This window comes from Rattus norvegicus, chromosome 3 (genome assembly GCF_036323735.1).
Source record: "Rattus norvegicus strain BN/NHsdMcwi chromosome 3, GRCr8, whole genome shotgun sequence".
In the NCBI taxonomy this organism is placed as follows: Eukaryota; Metazoa; Chordata; class Mammalia; order Rodentia; family Muridae; genus Rattus; species Rattus norvegicus.
In genome coordinates this window covers 98349052-98362409 of record NC_086021.1, presented here as the reverse complement: position 1 = coordinate 98362409, position 13358 = coordinate 98349052, and the positions used below count along the sequence as shown (strand labels likewise).

General features: G+C 55.8%; 3 protein-coding genes across 12 annotated transcripts in view; 2 read left to right on the top strand and 1 right to left on the bottom strand.

Moving 5' to 3' along the window:
* Dgkz (diacylglycerol kinase zeta) overlaps positions 1-2606 on the top strand; it is a 42044-nt gene extending 39438 nt beyond the window's left edge. For 4 of the 7 annotated variants that reach the window (XM_017592062.3, XM_039105926.2, XM_006234594.5 and 1 more), the window contains 6 exons: positions 239-270; positions 494-537; positions 1144-1264; positions 1337-1370; positions 1583-1682; positions 1900-2598. In XM_017592062.3, the coding sequence (XP_017447551.1) occupies positions 239-270; positions 494-537; positions 1144-1264; positions 1337-1370; positions 1583-1682; positions 1900-2016 (448 nt within the window). In that variant the 3' untranslated portion in view covers positions 2017-2598. Of the gene's footprint in view, positions 1-238; positions 271-480; positions 538-1143; positions 1265-1336; positions 1371-1582; positions 1683-1899 lie in introns of those variants that run through there. The other 3 variants (NM_001415152.1, NM_031143.3, XM_039105924.2) reach the window with 2 other exon arrangements.
* Positions 2607-3449: 843 nt separating this feature from the next.
* On the top strand, positions 3450-5621 carry Mdk (midkine). 4 transcript variants are annotated; one of them, XM_006234593.5, is made up of 5 exons: positions 3450-3477; positions 3972-4048; positions 4182-4340; positions 4460-4621; positions 5305-5604. In XM_006234593.5, exons 2-5 carry the CDS (start codon positions 3973-3975, stop codon positions 5328-5330), a joined length of 423 nt encoding a protein of 140 aa, XP_006234655.1. In that variant the 5' UTR covers positions 3450-3477; position 3972; the 3' UTR covers positions 5331-5604. The 4 variants fall into 4 exon arrangements, with proteins under 4 accessions (XP_006234655.1, XP_063140681.1, NP_110486.1 ...); NM_030859.3 differs by lacking the exon at positions 3450-3477 and adding an exon at positions 3667-3723 and having other exon boundaries at positions 5305-5621; NM_001413214.1 differs by lacking the exon at positions 3450-3477 and adding an exon at positions 3667-3785 and having other exon boundaries at positions 5305-5621.
* Positions 5589-13330, bottom strand: Chrm4 (cholinergic receptor, muscarinic 4). The gene is given in 2 exon segments (NM_031547.1): positions 5589-8206; positions 13189-13330. A coding segment is annotated over 1 exon segment (1437 nt). The 5' UTR covers positions 8175-8206; positions 13189-13330; the 3' UTR covers positions 5589-6737.
* Positions 13331-13358: the final 28 nt, after the last annotated feature.

The window sequence follows — 13358 nt, the reverse complement described above, 5'->3', positions numbered from 1 at the left end:
TGTTCTGTTTAATAGCACTTCCAAATTTCTTATTTATCGGTTGGCTTGTATCTGAGCTAGGACATGAGCCCCACAAGGCCAAGGTCTCCATCCATCTGGCTCCCTGCTTGTACCCCACAGTGTGCGATGCATAGTAGGCACTCTAAACTTGAAAAAATGAAGGCCACCATGGTTGGTGCCAGGGAAGGAGGTCCGCTGGGCTGAACTGGGTCTCATCTCACCCCGATTCTGTTTGCAGGTCACTGCAGGGGGATGCCGCACTGCCCCAAGGTGAGGCCTCTTCCCCTAAAGCCCTGCCACTTTCTTTCCCCGGGTCATGTGTGAGGCTCCGTGGGGGTCAGGGGTCACATATAGCTGGCATACATAGCCATTGAGTCCCGTGTGATCTTTTCTGCACAAGCCCAGCCTTTGGCATACACGCCCCCACATTGTTCACACATCAACCCATGCTCAGCCTCTGACCTCAGGGTTGATGGACAGATCTTTTGTGCAGGTGAAGAGCTGATTGAAGCTGCCAAGAGGAATGACTTCTGCAAGGTACTAACTAGTCAGAGCCTGCCTTGCCCCGGGAGCCCCTCGCCCTGGGAGGGATTGGGCCCTTGTCATCTGTCATCAGCTGGTCCTTCTGAATAGGGGCTGCTTCATCCAGCATCCCTGTCCCTTGTTGTTCTCTTTTTTCTTTTTCTTTTTCTTTTTTTTTTTTTTTCAGAGCTGGGGACCGAACCCAGGGCCTTGCGCTTGCTAGGCAAGCGCTCTACCACTGAGCTAAATCCCCAACCCCCTGTCCCTTGTTCTTGAAAGGGGGTCAGTCTTAAAGGAAATAGGGGCTCCATGGCTTGGTTGGCTGAGCATTGGGGAGTTCCTCACTCATAGGATGACAGAAGACTTGTGTCTAATGACACTCAGACACCCTCAGAAGCCAGGTGTGGTGGCACACCTTTAATCTCAGAAGGCAGAAGCAGTAGGGTCTCTGTGAGTTTGAGGCCAACCTTGTCTACAACCAAGATACCATAGAAAGACCAAAAAAAAAAAAAAAAAAAAAAAGCCTCAGAAGTGCCCAGGGAGTGACGGGCCAGCCCCTGTGCCTGGGTCCATGCCTGTGAGGTGTGGGAGATCCAGCCCTGCTCTGCCCATCGCTCTCAGCTCCAGGAACTACACCGAGCAGGAGGTGACCTCATGCACCGCGACCATCAGAGCCGCACACTCCTGCACCACGCAGTCAGCACTGGCAGTAAGGAAGTGGTCCGCTATCTGCTCGATCATGGTAAGCTGTGTCCCTGGGGCTGGGTGGGAGGAAGGGGGTGCCAGGCTCTAAGTGCCTCTTCCCTGTCTGCAGCACCACCAGAGATCCTCGATGCTGTGGAGGAGAAGTGAGTATCACAGGCCCCTGGGTCACCTGAAAACCACCTTCCTTCAGTCCTAACCATTTAGTCACCAACAGCCCTTTCTGGCCAGCATTGGCCAGCATGGAGTACCCTTCCCCCTCTTGCCAAACTCCTGCCCTCTCTAATGGCTGTTGGGAGACTACTGCTGGGCAGGCCTAGAGGACTGGAAGTGTCTACAACCAGCCCCTGTTCCCCAGCGGGGAGACCTGTCTACACCAGGCAGCCGCCCTAGGTCAGCGCACCATCTGCCACTACATTGTGGAAGCCGGGGCCTCCCTCATGAAGACAGATCAGCAGGTGAGTTGCTTGGCACAGCACAAACCCACCCTTCCCCAGACTTGGGGGCTGGGCCAGGAAATTTTTATGCTCTTCTGAGCCAACAAAGTCCAGGCCCAGAGAAACCTGAGCTGGCAGAGGAAACCCTGTGACCTCTGAGGATACCCTCCCCCTCCTGCTGGGTAGAAGAGCCTCTACCCTCTCCTAAGGCCTTGGGGGCCCTTCTACCCTTCTCCAGGGCGACACTCCCAGGCAGCGAGCTGAGAAGGCTCAAGACACAGAGCTAGCTGCATACCTGGAGAACAGACAACATTACCAGATGATCCAACGTGAGGACCAGGAGACAGCTGTGTAGTTAAGGGGACCATGGATCAACGAGGGACACTACCAGAGGACTAGAGCTCTCCTTGCCCATCTCACTGCCACATTCCTGTCAGATGGCTATGGGGGGACCCTGTCACAGGGAAGGAGCCCCGTGCCACCCCCTGAGAAGCCGTTCAGATCTAGGGCTGGACTCTAAGGAGCTGGACTCTCACCTGTCCCTGGTTTCATGGGGAACAGGAAACAAGCTGGGCTGACTGGGTCCCTCCCTTCAGGGCGGCCTCCCCCTCACCACAGCTGATGGAATGGCTGGACAGCTCAGTCAGGGAGGCCTGCTCTCAGCAGGACTTTCTAAAGCCACCTGATCCCTTGGGCTCTTTGGAAGGTTCTGGGTGCCTAGCCCTCCTCTCTGACCCACACACCTTGGGCATCCCAGAAACTCAAGAGCCTGCTGTATTTGCCTGCCCGCTGCCCTGCTTGGCACCTACCCTGGTGATCCTCCTCATGCACCCAGTCATTTCATTTCCGACTGTATGGCCTGGGGTGGGGGGTGGGGCTCCCACGGTGACTTGTTTACAGCTGGGTGTGACTCAGTAAAGTGAAGTTTTTTTCCTTTCTTGTTTATCTTTTTTGTTGTTGTTGTTGTTGTGGGGGAACTCTCTTGAGCAATGCTGTGTGCTGGGTAATCCTTGGAATGGGGGAATGACCACCACACCTCTGACCACATCAGGAGTCCTTAACTGAGATGGCCTGCCCTGCTCCTGACCTCTGCCTAGGGGCTTAGGCTCACAGGGCCAGGGGCGGAGCTGATTTCCTCTGCTTCCCGCTCCCGCTGGGATGATAACAATGAAAGTAAAAGAGGTGGGGCGAGAGCCCCGGCCTGGGTTCTGTGGGCCACTGGCCCTGAGCCCTGGAGCAGTCCCCTCCCCCTGGCTTGTACTGGGGGATCTAGTTGAGGTGTGCCTGAGGCCCCAGGGTCGGGTGGGCGGTTATCACCTCTGGCAAAGCCAGGTCTGGAACTTCTCAGACAGCCCTAGTCAGCGAGGACAAGATTTACCAAATTCAGTTCTGTGTGCTCCCCATCCCCCCAACTCCCTCCCCTCCTCCTTCAAACCTGCACTAGAAAAAGGCTCTTGAGCCTTCCTTGTTCACCCCGAGCCATCTGAGGTCCCGGGTACCCAGCTCCCCGACACATCAGAGACCCTACTTGCACTTTGAGTGAACTGATTTAAAAACAAGCCGGAGGTGAACCCAGCCTGGAAGGAAGGTTTGTGGCTGCGGGGGCTGCCCGGGCCTGTGACATCAGGACATTCAGGGGCCCGCGGTGGGCAAGCGAAGTGGTGACCTGAGTTGAATGGGCTGCAAGAGGGGAAAGTAGACAGGCCCAGACCAGGGGAAGGGGAGGAGATAGAGTGCTGGGGCTGCTACGAGTGGACCTGAGCCAGTAGTGCACTGGTAAGACGGAGCACCAGGGCCAAAGACCCGGAGATCAGAGGTGAGTGGCACAGGCACAGGAGTCCCGGCTCGGCGAGGGGCGGGGGTGGAGGCGGGGACTAGGGGGGGCTGGGGAGGTGCGGGTTTGAGGGGAGGGGGCGGGGCGGGTCCTTCCATGGGGTGGGGGGAGGGGCGGGGGCCCATGTGACCGGCTCAGACCGGTTCTGGAGACAAAAGGGGCCTTAGCGGCCTTAGCGGGACAGGCCGTAGCGGGAGGGAACGAAGCATCGAGCCGGCCCGTGAGCGAGTGAGCGCACGCAGTGGCTGTGGCCCCTGTCCCTCCAGGCTGCTGCCACCAAGGGGGATGAGGTGGGGGTGGGGGGTATGCTGAGACTCGTGATAGTGGCTTCAAGTCCTCCCTCCGTCACCCCCTTGTCGGTCTGACGTTTTGGGCCTGGAAAGTGGGACAAGTCTGTCAGGGTGGGAGGTCTTTCCCGCTGTCCCTAGCGGAGAAGGGACTAGGCGAGAAACTCTAACCCAGGTTTTTCCCCCCAGGATGCAGCACCGAAGTTTCTTCCTTCTAGCCCTTGTTGCCCTCTTGGCTGTCACGACCGCGGTGGCCAAAAAGAAAGGTGATTGGGTAGGGTGGGGTCCGGAGCAAAAGAAAGCTGGGGCGGGTAGGTGAGGCCGTGTGACCTAGGTGCTGATCTCCGAGGGAGTCTCTGGGCACGCCATGTCCTTAATTGTGTTCCTTGCGCCTTGTAGACAAGGTGAAGAAGGGCAGCGAGTGTTCGGAGTGGACCTGGGGGCCCTGCACCCCCAGCAGCAAGGACTGCGGCATGGGTTTCCGCGAGGGTACCTGTGGGGCCCAGACCCAGCGCATCCATTGCAAGGTGCCCTGCAACTGGAAGAAGGAGTTTGGAGGTGAGGTGGAGCACGGGAGGAGGGCGGGAAAACAGGGTATGTCTTTAATAAAACTTGGGCAGGAAGGGCAGCCACAACCCTCCTGTCTTTCACCGTGGGGCCACTCTCCCTCCCACCAGCCGACTGCAAATACAAGTTTGAGAGCTGGGGGGCGTGTGATGGGAGCACTGGCACCAAAGCCCGCCAAGGGACCCTGAAGAAGGCTCGGTACAATGCCCAGTGCCAGGAGACCATCCGCGTGACCAAGCCCTGCACCTCCAAGACCAAGTCAAAGGCCAAAGGTCAGCGAATATTGTGGGGCTGTGGATCAAGCTAGTGACTTCATGCTCTCTGCAGAACAGTCTTCGAGTTAGGAATGGGCAGGTCCTTGAGGGTCACTCTCTGCCCAAGTAGGAACTACTCTTTCTGTTGGGTCATTCCATCTGGTTCCTAGAAAAGGCTTTTCTTTGTCACCTGAGGAAGGTGGGGTGGAGTTGGGAGGAGTTCACTCTGTGCCACTCTGTGCTTAAAACTGTAGGAAGGATGTCCCAAAGGGACATGCTGCTACTTGACTCACAACAGCTATTGAGGCCAACAGGGCAGAGGTTACTCTGCCCACTTCCCAGGTGAGGAACTTGAACATACTCTGATCCTGGATGAAAATAAAAAGTTGAAAGTCAGACTTGGTGGCTAATGCCTGTAGACGCAGCACTTCAGGACGGAGGCAATAAGACTGCCGTGAGTTCAAGGTTACAGCCTGAGACCTGAGACTCTGTCTTTAAAAAAGGGAGGAGGGGAGGGGATTAAAAAGTTGAAGGAATAAAGAAAGGCTTGGCATCACATGGCTGCCCTTTCCCACCACTTCCAGGTTAACTGATCCGTCACCACTAGGGGGCAGGATTTTCTCTCCTTGATGGATTGTGCTGTCCGGAGAGTTTGAGCCAGGTCACCCACCACACTAATGTATTTCTTTATTGTTTTCCAGCCAAGAAAGGAAAAGGAAAGGACTGAGTCAGGAGGCCAGAGAGTTTCTGGCCTGGGACCTGAACGGAGCCCTCCTCTCCCACAGGCCCAAGATGTAACCCACCAGTGCCTTTTGTCTTCCTGTCAGCTTTGTCAATCACACCCTTTTACTCCTGCCCCCTCTTGCTACACCTAGTACCCAAAGTGGGGAGGGACAAGGGATTCTGGGAAGTGAGCCTCCCCATAACCCCTTTTGTTTCCCCCACCCTGATACCTGTTATCGAGAAATGAATAAAATGAACTCACTTTTTTTCCAATAAAAGCCTCTTTTTTAATATATAAAAGCCCCTTCCCAGGGAGTTTGCCAGGGAGCTTTGTTGGGGGTGGGAGGATGGGGAAAGATGTACTGAGGGGAGCGGAGGGCTACGTAAGAAGTGCTCCCAACAATTAGTGGAAAGAGCAGAACATTTACAAAAATGTCTTCCAGGGCCCCTTGGGTGTTATCTCTCCCAGGGACCCACAGGGCTGGGGTTAGGGAAGAGAACCCAGGTGACTCATTTGAACTCTGCCTCACCTAGTCAAGAGTCTTTCTGGTCCAGGCTACTGCCAGTCTGGAATGCTCTCCTTGGGGACTAATGAGGGTGCTTGCTTGTGTCACCTGTCACTGAGGCCTGTATAGATCACCAAGGTCCCTACCACCACCTTTCCTCCCTTGGATCCACACCTCCCTCCTTGTAGAGGAGAGAGGAACGCTGCTGCCACTCATTTGATGTGTGACCTGGGGGTGGGGGTGGGCTCTTGACAGTTTGACCATATGATCCAGCACTAATTGACTCAGTGCCCTGGAATCTGTCTCAGCTTAGCATGATTTCCCAGTTGCCCCATCCAGATATGACTGCTGGCCAGGGGAGTGCCAAAGGGCTTGGTTTCCCACCCAGAGCCTGGCTGAGCAACATTAGCAGGGCACTCTCTCACCCTGGAGTGGGACTTGGGGTCAGGGGAAGGGCTGAGCCTACATGCAGGGGGAGGAGGGTGCAGGAAGGCGGAAAGCACCGATTACAGCGCATGGGGGACCCCGCCCTTGCAAGCCTGGCTCCTTTTGCTCCTCCCGAGATGCTCCTGGGCTCGGCTCTATGCACTTCGGCCGATGGTTGGCCTTTGTAGAGCCACTGCCCACTCCAGCCATTGTCCCCCATCTTCCTGAGGCAAGGTAACAGATGTGGGCCGGGTGGTGACAGTTCAGACCCTCCCTGGGCTGAGCCTTCTAGGCTTCAGTAGAGATCTCTCCCATCCTAGCGAAGGGCCTCTGGTACCTCACGGTGTCTGGGAGACCTGTTCTCTTCAGCAGATGCGAACTCAGAGTGGGGCCGCCTACTCTCTCCTCCACAGCCGGTGAGCCATGTGGTTCCCCGGTACACACTCATGACACCAGCACCTCCTAGGGCACCTGCCTGTCTACCTGGCTGTGCCGATGTTCCGATACTGGCACAGCAAAAGGTGCCGGAAGGTCTTTTTGAAAGTGGCATTGCAGAGTGCATAGCAGGCGGGGTTGATGGTGCTGTTGACGTAGCAGAGCCAGTAGCCGATGGACCACACCCTCTCGGGGATACAGCTCTGGCAAAAGGTGTTCACCAGGACCATGACATTGTAGGGTGTCCAGGTGAGGATGAAGGCCAGCAGAATGGCAAAGATTGTCCGAGTCACTTTGCGCTCCCGGGCCGCCATCTGCCGCTTCTTGCGCACCTGGTTGCGAGCAATGCTGGCAAACTTTCGGGCCACATTGGCTGCTGGGCGCATACCAGCTGGAGTGGCAGGTACAATCTCGATGGCCGTCACACATTCATTGCCTGTCTGCTTTGTTACAATTTGAATCTTGGACCATTTGGAGGCTGGGTTGAGGGTTCGTGGCTGCAGGGTAGGGGCAGGCAGCGCTGGAGTGGTGGCCTCTGCGGTGGACAGCTCTGTGGGTGGCCGTTCCTTGGTGTTCTGGGTGGCACTGCCTGAGCTGGACTCATTGGAAGTGTCCTTGTCAGGCACTGGGCGTGGAGGCGGGGGCAGGGCTGGCGGAGGAGCCTCTTCCAGCTTCCCATTGCGCAGTTCCTCTCGAGAAGCGCCCCCTGGTGGAGGTTTCTTGATACTCGGCTTCATCAGAGGGCTCTTGAGGAAAGCCAGAGTCTTGGCCTTCTTCTCCTTGGGGCCCTCAGGTCGATGCTTGTGAACGCGGCTGCGGCTGGCCAGTGAGATGTGAATATACAGTACCGTCATGATGACCACAGGCAGGTAGAAGGCAGCAATGGCGGTGCCAAAGGTCACTGCCGGGTTGGACAAGAACTGGATGAAGCACTGGTTATCAGGCACCGTCCTCTTGCCCACCACAAACTGCCAGAACAAGATGGCAGGAGCCCAGAGCACAAAGGACAAGACCCAGGCAGCTGCGATCATGAGACCTGCCATCTTAGTAGTGCGGCGGGCGGGATAGGTGAGGGGTTTGGTGACGCAGAAGTAACGATCGAAGCTGATGATAAGAAGGTTCATGACAGAGGCATTGCTCACCACATAGTCCAGGGCCAGCCACAAGTCACAGACCACGGCACCCAGGGGCCAGTAGCCCTTGATGATATACAAAGTGTAGAGGTTCATAGAGAATGCCCCTATGATGAGATCCGCACACGCCAGGCTGAAGAGGAAGTAGTTGTTGACCGTCTGCAACTGCCTGTTGACCTTGATGGACAGCATCACCAGGATGTTACCCACAACAGTCACCAGGCTCAGGGAGCCAGTCACTGTAGCAATGAACACCATCTCCACTGTCTCCAGGTGGTTGTGGGCTGCTGTGACCAGGCGCACAGACTGATTGGCTGAGCTGCCATTGACAGGCGTGAAGTTGGCCATGCTGAACCCAACTGGATACAGGTGGGCAGTGGCTGGAGGAGGAAGGAGACAGCACAGGAGTGAATTGTGGAAGAGGATGGGTGGGAGGGAGGGGTTGCACAGAGGTTACCTGGAGTCACCGTGGCCGGAGGAACTTTACCCAGGAAAATGTCAGGGCATTCCGTGCCAACCATCCCTGAGTTCTCAGTCATCTAACGTTTACCGGAAACTTCCTCAGCCAAGCACTGTAATCTGCTCAGGGCTGAGATCATAGAAGTAAATGAAACACACATGGTGCCCATTTCAGAATGGATCATTTAGTTTAGGGGAAAACAGAAATGTGAGGCGGGGGGAAACTGATAGAAAGAGGAAGGCAGTGAGGGTGAAGGGCCTAAGATAGAAAAATGGAGAGGACTGGTGCTCACTGACTGACCGTGGGCCTCACCCAGAAGGTGACACAGATGAGGGCCAGGAGGAAGCCACTGTGAAGAGCTGCACCCAGGGCTGAGATACGGCAAAAGCCCAGAGACAAAGACAGAGCTCAGGAAAGCAAGGGGTAGCATGAGGAGTGGCTCCATGGGCTGGAAGTCAGGCAGCAAGGACAAGTGTCTACTCGTTTGCCCACTCAGGCCTGTCGCTTCCCAACTCCTGCTTCTTGGTTAGCGAAGGATGTACCCAAGGCCATGCACATGGCAGATGTGTACCACACATGTGTACCCCTGTACATCTGCAGCCCAGCTTGTTCATCTCTTTTCTTTCTTCTAACTAATTTTTTTTGTTTTTGAGAGAAGTTCTTACTGTGTAGACCAGGCTGACCTCAAAGTCACAGACCTTGATCTGCCTGCCTCTGCCTCTAGAGGACTGGAACTGCAGGTATGCATTGCCATATCCCAGTCATGTGGACATTTCTTAACCAATCACAGCCAAGGGAGACTTGTTCTATTCCTACACTGCAGCAATGATGATGATGACGATGATGATGATATTAGTAATAGCAGGCAGCATAGACTGTCTACTAAATCCCTGTGCTCTGCGTTTCCCCACAACGAACCGAAGGCAGATATTGAGGAGACAGGCTCAGAGGTTTTAAATAAGGTTCCACATTTCCTTGACATCCTGTGGGTGGTCCAGTGCATTTGGGGATGAGGGAGAGCAGTCAAATAAGTCACAGGACCTGATGGTTCTAAGGGATAGGGAGGTCACTTGAGTGACCAAAGGAGGTGAGGCGGGAGCTGGGACGCCCAGAAGAGGAAGAAGAATAGGAAAGGGAACAGTAAGATGACTCAGGAAGTTCAGCTTTGGCTGCCCAGCTCAGTCCCAGGGGCGAAGAGTGGACAGCGTAGGGGCTGTTAACTCTCCAGCAAAGAAATCAAACGCCTAAAAGACCCAGCAGCTGAGGAAGGATCAACCTGATTCCCCAAGAACTAAGGACAAGCTCTTTTATGGGACCAAAAGATGAGGGAATTACCCCAGAGGGAACCTGCAGCCAGCCCCTGAGAGTTCTCATCCCACACAGAGGATGACCCAGCTAAGGTCCAACAGAGCCCCTCCCCGGAGTTTGCCTTCCCTCCCACCAGGCTCCCTTCATCTCCTCCTCCCTTCCTCTTCCACACATGTGAGGGAGGCCCACGCCCAGCACGCTGTGCCAGGGCAGCCGCTCAACCCAGCCTCCTTCACACCCGCCAACACACAAGCATTCCACATACGCACAAAGGCACCATCTCAGCCACACGCAGGTCGTATACGCAGTCCTGTGCATCTGTGTGTGCGTCTGTGTGTGTGTGCCTGTGTAAGAGGAAGAGAGGGTGCAGCAGCCGGCTGTGGAGGAAGAGGCACCAAGTCTGCAGCCTCGGTTCAATAGAAGGCCAGCAAGGTCTAGCTGTGCAGCCCAAGGAGAGCCATTTTCCTTCTGGGAACTAGTTCTGTCATTTACGAAATAGAGGATCTTGTCCCACCTCAGCCTTTGAGCAGCCAGAGGATCCAGGTAACACCTCCGCTTGCTCTCCAACTGGAAATGGCACTGGGGGCTGCAAACACAGGCCAAGCTTCAGCCCAGCTCTCCGGCTCCACCACAGCTCGCCTTCTGGCTTCAAAGTTAAACCCATGGGGCAAAGGAGGACAGGAGAAAATGGGGTAATGAGACCTCCAAGGTCACCCAAGGAGTCAAGGGCAAAAGATGGATCCCTTCTTTTAAGAGTCTCCACAGTGGCATTCAGCTCCAAAATGGAGCCTCTAGCATCAGCCTTAGAGCTGGGAGGGTAGTAGCATTAAGCACAGAGGCTACTCCCCCCACACCCGCTGGCAGGGACTGGGGTAAGCCAGTAGGGGAGCCATTAGCACACACCAAGGAAACCCTCACTTTAGTCTCTCAGGGCCAGAACACAGCCAGCTAGCCAGCAGCTAGCAGAATAAGACCAGGATGGGGGGTGGGGGCCGAGATGTGCGAGATAGGAAAATACAACCTCTCTTGTTTATTGAGTCAGGAGCACCTCAAAGTTTTTCCTATAGATGATCAAGTTTAATGTTCATAGCATCCAGAAACCTCATATTGCAGATATAAAAGTCCTCTTATAGAAGGGCATCATAATGAACTTGACGAAATTCATCTAGTTTGTCAGAAGGGGAGGGTCAGGATTAGCAACCAAGGACACTTTCTCTCTCTCTCTCTCTCTCTCTCTCTCTCTCTCTCTCTCTCTCTCTCTTTCTCTCTCTCTCTCTCTCTTTTCTTTTTTTTTTCCGGAGCTGGGGACCAAACCCAGGGCCTTGTGCTTGCTAGGCAAGTGCCTCCCATCTTAGATGTGGAGCCCTCGTATTCCATCCAGCTCCCTCACTCGGGGTTTGACCTTTGTCCTCCTGGGACCAGAAAACAGCCTTGACAAATAAATGACCAGATGAACGGTGTGGGTGGTTTGCTCCTCTGGGAGCCCCGACAGATGCAGATGGGGAAAATTCATTTTCTTAACTTGGTCCCAGTTTTCTTTCTAGACTTATCTGATAGTCTCTCAGACGTTCAGACCGCAGCACCTTCAGGCACAATCCTGCCCCCACTTCCCCCGCCCTCCAACTCCAACCCGGCCCAACTAGAATCTGAGAAGGCAAGTCAGCCATCATCCTGGTCTGTGCGCACCACTAGATGGCATTGTCGGTCCCGGATGCCAGCTCCGGACCCCGAGCCGGAGGTTCACCACGTCCTCAAGTCCCATGTAAATCGCAAATACAGAAAAGCCGTCAGGGCAGGGCTTCTCCCTCTAGAGACCAAAGGGAGGGAGATACCGCCTGTGTCCGTGGCTCTAGGCTGCCACAAAGGTTCCTTTGGTTCGGCCAGGATTTCGAGAAACTTTATGGCGTCGGGATTCCACCCGCACCCTGCAAGGCACCCATCAAGAAACGTGTAGGTGGGAAAACGAGTGCTTGAGTTGTGTTTGTGTGTGACTACTCGGGAGCGCGAGTAGACACTAGTAGCTGCTTGCCTGTGCCAGTGTGCGCACCGCCACGCCTGGATACCAGTGCGCCTTTGAACGTGTGAGCATGCCAGCGCCATGTGGACACGTGCGTGTGCATGTGTGTGCGTGCCTGGCCATAGGGCTTGGGTGGTCGTAACCACGAACTTGTGTGCGGGAGCAAATGCTGGACTCTCAACGAATGACCAGTCACATCCAGTGTCCATGGCGGGAACCACCGGGAAGCGCCCGACCTCTGTGTGGGGAAAAGGTTGAGAAGGGACCAAAAATTGGGCTGCGAGTAAACCCAGACTTTAGAACCACTATCTTAGTGGCCCGGGCACCTGGTCCTGTCTGCATTGTCAAGAATGGAGAGCGCGCAGTCCCAGCCGTGGGCTGACTTCTGTCGAGAAGCCTCTGCGATAGTCGACGAATCGAGCCGTGAGGGTCACCAAGCCCTGTTTGATGTACCCTACGCATTGAGGGCAGGGGCAGAGCCTCCAACCGGGAGCCCAGTTGAGGTTCAAGAGGGTACAATTGTTCTTCAGTCTTCAACCCGCACCCTCAGGAGAGGCCCTGTCTAGTCCTATCGGTCAAAATAGGCACCGAGTTCCCAAGCCGTGGGCTCAGGAATACCTCAAAGGCCATTTTGGGGCTTACCCTTGGGCCCATCTCCCGGCTCCTCCACGTCTGGGTCCCGGTCGAAAGGGCCAAGGTTTCCCGATGCCCCGCCCTCCCATCAACCCCCAGGCACGCAGTTCCTGTAGTCTCTGGGCGTGGGCAATGTGCTTCCGCGGGTCCTTGAGCCCCTACCCCTGCTGGGGACAAGACGGGAAAGGGTGCTCTGGGCGCCTGTGGGGTGACTCGTGGGGTAGATTTTCGACTAAGTGATCACTTTAGGAAAGCTATAGCTCCCAGGACTGTTCCTGAGGCGAAGAGAAGCCTCTGTACTTAAGGGGAAGAGAGGGGTGCAGGATATTGGGCCAAATCATTGTGCCTAACACTTCCTCTAAGAGCTGGGAGGGTGGAGGGCTGGAAGATGTATCTCCCCGGATGAGTAAAAGAGAGGGGACTCCTGGAGATGGGGAAGGGAAACCGGAGAGAACAGGGGTGTTTTCCGTCGGGGTTCAAGGTCGCGGACAGATGACTCCACCGGCTAGAGCGTGCTGGAGGCTCCGGGTGGGCCAAGGTGGGAACGGAGGGCACGGAGACGGGCGGGAAACGGGAGCTTTGGGGCTTCATCTTCCGGCGCCTTGAAGAGCAGCCAACGGGAGGGAGTGAGGGAGTGTGGGTCCTGACCCGACGGCTGCTCTGCTTCACCGTTGGGCTGTGGGCTGGGACTATTCCTCCTCTAGCCTTCTCAATGATCACCAATCCCTAGAGGCTCACCTGGAGAAACCTTTTAGAGACCCGGGGCCCTTCTTCCAGAGGGGTGCCCCATCCTTGGGCTCTCCGCCCCTTCTGCACCGCGCTTGCCTCTTAAAGGTCCTGTTCCAGCCGGACCCACCTCTGGAGACCTTCAGAGGGTCCCGGAACCCTACATCCTTATCTTTCATAGGAGCCCCCCGCCCCCGCGCTTCCGCGGAGTTACTCACCCGCTGCTTCTGTCTTTCTCTGCTGGTGCCGGACAGACGGCGGAACAAGCCAGAGGTTCCGCGAGTCGGTGGGGTGGGCGACTGGGCCGGGGGCCGGGGGCGGGGACAGGGTGCCAAGGGGCGGCCCCTGCTTCGCCTGCAGCTCCGGGCGCTGTGGCTCCGACTCGCGC

Excerpts from the sequence above, each read along its gene's own strand:
- Mdk (XM_063284611.1), top strand. The coding sequence starts at position 3,973 with ATGCAGCACCGAAGTTTCTTCCTTCTAGCCCTTGTTGCCCTCTTGGCT. Across the intron at positions 4,049-4,181 it reads CGCGGTGGCCAAAAAGAAAG|ACAAGGTGAAGAAGGGCAGC; the intron begins GTGATTGGGTAG and ends TGCGCCTTGTAG. Across the intron at positions 4,341-4,459 it reads CTGGAAGAAGGAGTTTGGAG|CCGACTGCAAATACAAGTTT; the intron begins GTGAGGTGGAGC and ends CCCTCCCACCAG.